Source organism: Cebus imitator, unplaced genomic scaffold, assembly GCF_001604975.1.
Source record: "Cebus imitator isolate Cc_AM_T3 unplaced genomic scaffold, Cebus_imitator-1.0 Scaffold512, whole genome shotgun sequence".
NCBI classification, from domain to species: Eukaryota; Metazoa; Chordata; class Mammalia; order Primates; family Cebidae; genus Cebus; species Cebus imitator.
Window position 1 is genome coordinate 1,454,172 of NW_016107827.1, and position 5,454 is coordinate 1,459,625.

The 5,454-nt window shown below is 54.7% G+C and overlaps 1 protein-coding gene across 3 annotated transcripts in view; it reads right to left on the reverse strand.

The window, feature by feature from the left end:
- Window positions 1-5,454, reverse strand: part of PXDN (peroxidasin) — a 105,141-nt gene that overhangs the window by 3,533 nt on the left and 96,154 nt on the right. For all 3 annotated transcript variants that reach the window (XM_037733294.1, XM_017514044.2, XM_017514043.2), the window contains 2 exons: window positions 2,669-2,789; window positions 2,245-2,377 (listed from right to left, as the gene is read on the reverse strand). In XM_037733294.1, the coding sequence (XP_037589222.1) occupies window positions 2,245-2,377; window positions 2,669-2,789 (254 nt within the window). The remainder of the gene's footprint in view (window positions 1-2,244; window positions 2,378-2,668; window positions 2,790-5,454) is intronic.

Here is a 5,454-nt window from a genome sequence, read left to right on the forward strand (position 1 = left end):
AAAAAAAAAAAAAAATCCTGGCTTGGGTTTCTCTGTCGCTTGCAACTGAACCTAAACCGTCACTCATGTTGAAATGAACACAGATTATGCATCATATGAATCCAGTTCTTCCACTGAGACTTTTTATACAGCACGTTCAGCCACAGGCCAGGTTGTCTGCTTTGACCCGTCAGCGATGGTGGCTGTAACCAAAGCAAGCCTCCCACCTGTTCATTCCCATTAAAGCATCTTCTCTGACCTCTGCCAGCTGTCAGTGTGTTGTCCCCAGCCTGTGCACAAGCAGTGTCTCACCTACGTGCACATCATGCTGGAAAAGGCAGGTGTCTCCTCACCGTCCCCTCTGCATTTCATAATGACAGCTGGACATCTTAGGACCTAACCAGCCAAACAGTTACTCACTTTGGGAAATGCCTCAGATATGGTTCCTGAATGAAGGCCATCTTTCCCGCATGCCTCATTCATTAGCAACTGGCATTTAGGTTATCGAATCTTAGAACTTTCTAGTTGAAACTATAAAAAAAAGAGGAAGGCCTTAGGAGCAGTGGCACAGGGGCCAGAGAGCACTTGGGGGTGGCAGTCAGGATGGTCAGCAGAGGCCCCCGGTGACCTGCATGTCACCTCTGAGTCTGCGGCCAACCTGCTTTAACTCACAGCCAGACACAAGCAGTGACAAGGCCAGCCTGTGTGCACCTCAGTGGTCACCAAGATACACGAATGCCTCTGCACACACAGAGATGCAGGGAAATGACCGCAGATGGCACACGCCCTGTGCTGCCGCCGGCTGTGAAATCACAAGGGACATCCTCATTTCTCAGACCTGGCACTGCCACCCAGGGAGCTGCCCGTTCATCCTGAGGGTGGAAGGGAAGTCACAGCATTGTGGACAGAATCAACAACACGGGCAGACATAGTGCGTTGGCATTTGCAGACACAGGTGGGTCAGCTGGTCCCCCTCTGCCTCTGCTCGGCTGTCCAGGGTCACCTGTGCATAAGGCCTGACCTTGTGAATGCTGCGGACCCCTAGGGCGCCCATGACCCAGCACAGACGCCAGGAGTCAGCCTGGGGTTGTCGCTGCATCTCTCATAGTGCCAGCTGGAGCCAAGTCAATGCTGCATGTTGTCCACCTGGGCAGCTGCCAGGGGATGTGCACCTGGCCTCTAGGCTGCAGACGCAGGAGGACCTGCCGCACGCTGTCCACTGTGACAGCTGCCGGGGACTCACACCTGGCCTCTAGGCTGCAGATGCAGGAGGACCTGCCACACGCTGTCCACTGTGACAGCTGCCAGGGACTCACACCTGGCCTCTAGGCTGCAGATGCAGGAGGACCTGCCACACGCTGTCCACTGTGACAGCTGCTAGGGACTCATCTGGTCTCCAGGCTGCAGATGCAGGAGGACCTGCTGCAGGGGATGAGGGGCAGGCACAGAAGCAGTCAGGGCACCTCTCCCTGTGGCTGGGGGTGACCTTGGGGCTACACTAGGAGATGACGGAAGTTTCCCCCGAACCTCAGGGCTGAGAGTCCTGTGACTATGATCGGAGCTGTGCTTGCAGATTCCACGTGCTGCAGAGAGCCAGGACCTGAGTGCCCTGGGAATCCCATCCACCCCAGCGGAGAGCATGCTCTTCCTTTCATTTAGCCATAGATGTCTATCTCCACCCCCTTAGGTAAAGTCCCAGAGATAACCCCACCACAGGCACTAGACAACGCAGAAATAAGTTCCTGGGACAGGAAGGAGAGGACAGAACTCAGTTTTGCAGGATCTCTGCAGAGCCCAAGAGAAGAGCCCCATCTGAAAATCCCTGTGGTTGTTCCTGATGCCAGGACTTTCCTCACACCCGGAGAGGCTGGATCAGGTGGGGAGGCCTGACCTGGAAATGCCTCCTTGCCATGCCCTGGGAGATTATTCAGTTATTCCTGAATAAGAGGCTTAAGAACAGACTTCGTGTTTGAACTCTCCTACCGTGCCCTAATCCTGTGCTGCCTCCTGGCTGGCAGTCCCATGGCTGTGACACAGACTGCCCATGCCCGGTGATACCCATCTGCTGCAAAACCCAGGGACACCAGTGGCAGATGGCCCAGCCGACTCAGCATGCTGAAACGACACCCACAGGGCTCCAGGGTCGTCCCATGCGGGCTGCTGTGGCACAGTTGCCTGGGAATAAAGAGCAATCCCCAGAAGGGCCGGGCAAGGCCGTGCCACCATGGAGTCCCGGAGTGGGGACAGTGGCCCCAAGCAACTCACCTGTGTTCTGAGGTCTGTGATGGTCTTCTGCATTTCCAGAACAAACTCTCTGAAGTCACTTGTCCCGGGTGCGTCTGAGCGCGCGCTGAACGCTGAGGTGCTGTTGCTGAGATGCTCCCCGCGTCTCCTGACACTGTCGCGAGGGGAAAGGAGGAGGAGGGAGATACCATCTCGGCAGGTCCCGCCAGGTCCCATTTCCAGGTTTCCTGGGTGTGCGCCTCCCCTGAGGCACTGAGCAGGCAGCACAGCAGGATGCAGCCTGCACCCGGCCCCCAGCACCCCAGGGCAGCCCGGCCCCCAGCACCCCAGGGTGTCCGTGCCAGGACCCATCCTCGCCACAGGCCCACAGCAGGAGGCTGGTCCTACCGCCCGATGCCCGTGGCGCGAGAGCCCCTCTGCACAGTTTCCTCGGACGTCGCCATACCTGGGCATTCTCCGTGATCTTGTTTTCTTGATCGGCTTGTCCTCCCGGTAGCTGAACTCAAGAGACCGCCTGCCTCGGAAGTGGTACGAGAAGGCATTGAACTGGCCCCTGGTCCTGCAGTCTAAAACGGAAGCATGAAGGAGAACATCAGCTCTGCGGGCAGCACCTCCCGCCAACCATGAACCCTCTTCACTGGCCGCCCCTGGAGCCCACTGCAGCGCCACTAAGTCAGGCAACCTGGCAGCTGTCCGTGGTGCTAATCCTCTCCCGGTCTGCAGGGCCGAGCCTGTCTCTACCTGTGCCTCAGTCCTAGTGACCTCGTGGCGCCAGCTGCCCTTAGGAGGCCCATGCTACCCAGCACGCCATCCACCCACACCCTCGCTGAGTTCCCTCTACCCACAGATGGAGCCTCAGGCACTCGGCCTCAGAGATCAGAGTCCGCCATGTCTGGGCATCCCTCCCCCATGGCCAGGTGACCATCTACACACTGGGGTGCCTTAAAATTAAAATACACCACCCGGATCACACTCCCAGCCCCACTGTCAGACAGGAGGCGGGCCTGGCCCTGAGTGTAGCCCAGACACCTCCCTGCCTGGATGTGGCTTCTCACCCTCGGTGGAGTAAGAGTCCACCCGAGTCCCGGGTGAGTGTGGAACCCTCAGTGCTGTGCCCACCCCAGTCCCGGGTGAATGTGGAACCCTTAGTGCTGTGCCCGCCTGAGTCCCAGGTGAGTGTGGAACCCTCAGTGCTGTGCCCACCCGAGTCCTGGGTGAGTCCCTCAGTGCTATGTCCCTGGGCCCTGAGGACACACTGTCTAACAAAGTGATGGGGTGTTTATTCTATCTTGTGCATCATCCTCACCCAAGAAAGCTGTGGCAGAGAACGAAAGTGAAGGGCAAGTATCGAACTTTCCAAAATGCTAATGTCTCAGGCCACTGGTGTAGAAATTCTACAAGGAGAGGAGGCATGAGCAACATCAACCTCAGACACCATGCTGGCCTTCCTGTCTCCCCGGAGGGTGGCCGGCTCCTTCTGGTCTCACATTTGCCTGACTGGCTGGAAGGAGGCAGGGACTGTCTTCAAAACAGAGACCTCAACACCCCCTTCCCCCAACGGCAGAGCCCATAAACAATCACACAGAATGACCTGTTGTTCACTTCTGCAGTTAACTAGATAGCTTCTGAGTAAACCCAGATGGCTGGAGCCCTTGCTTATTGCACCCACCCACTGTCTCAGGAGCAGAGAAGAGCAGAGTTTCTTACAATGGCTCCAGGTCACACAAATACATCCTAAAACAGCAGCTTCTGCCCAGACTACCACAGCTCCCCCAGCAACACTCCGGGGACAAGAATGAGCCTCACTAGCGGGCCCACCCCAGCAGAATCACAGGGCGACAGGGAAGCAGCAGGGCCGGGACACCATCCCAGGCACTGTGGGGTTCCTGCCGAAGCACAAACCGGCCCTGACCCCAGAACTCTTGGGTGTCGGGACCTCCGTCCCCCCGGGGCGGCCGTCTCTTCCTCATGCCCTAGGGCATGGCTGGGCCACACCTGCTCAGCCTCAGCAGCCTGGCGTGCCCCTGCTCTGTGCTGCCCAGGCTGGCCAGGCCAGGAGCAGGCTGGCATCCCAGACCCGGTGCAGACCCCACACAGCACTTGGTGTGAGCATCAGTGACATGGGTGATGAAGACATGCGACTCAAGGATGTTTGATTCAAATGTGTGTTTTTATTTTTTATTTATTTTTTTGAGATGGAGTTTCACTCTTTTTGCCCAGGCTGGGGTGCAGTGGAGTGATCTCGGCTCACTGCAACCTCTGCCTCCTGGGTTCAAGCGATTTTCCTGCCTCAACTTCCCAAGTAGCTGGGATTCCAGGCATCTGCCACCATGCCAGGCTAGCTTTTGTGTTTTTAGTAGAGACAGGGTTTCACCATGTTGGCCAGCTAGTCTCGAACTCCTGACCTCAGGTAATCTGCCCACTTCGGCCTCCCAGAGTTCTGGGATTACAGGCGTGAGCCACTGCGCCCAGCCCGGAATGTGTCTTTTTTAAAAGTCAAATTAGCAATTGGCATTTAGTTCTGTCAAATCTGAGTTCTGTTTTCATTTTTTCTGCTGTATTTAGATGTGACTTTTGGGCTAAAATAAAAACAGGTAAAGCTCATCAAGTTTTCTCTAGGCTGTGTCAGCTTAAGGCCATGCCTGCTATTTTAAGAGGGAAAAGTGTCCAGAATAAACAATGTCAGCAATTGCTTCAAGCAGCGAAGCCTCTCCCCCAGTGCCTGAGAGGAGGAAGAGGTTCGTAACACGAGGAGAACAAAGACTGGCTTCAAAGACGGAGTCTTTCAAAGGACTCTGGACTTTCTCAGCAAAATTACAGAAAACCTGGCTGTACTTAAAAGCAGCTAACAGGAGCCTGGTAAAGTTATCAGAAAACATGTTTTTGTATCATTGGCTTTTCCTAATCATTTTCAAGAGAACAATTTTCTATAGACAGAATGAATTTTCTACTATGTTTGTAGAAAAGCACTTTGAATTGGATAAACCAGTGAGAAAGAATATAAAACAAACAAACAAACAAAAAACAATAAAATAAAAACAGATATAAGTTTCCAACAGATGTAACAACAAGCATGTACATTATTTGGAAAATTGGGTTTGTAGCAAGCATAATTTAATTTTTTATGTGACTTCTCCTATGTATATACCTCCACGCATGTGTCTGTGGGTGGGGAAGGCAGATGAAGAGGCAGACGCAGGATTAGATCACACCCCCCCACACTCCCCCACA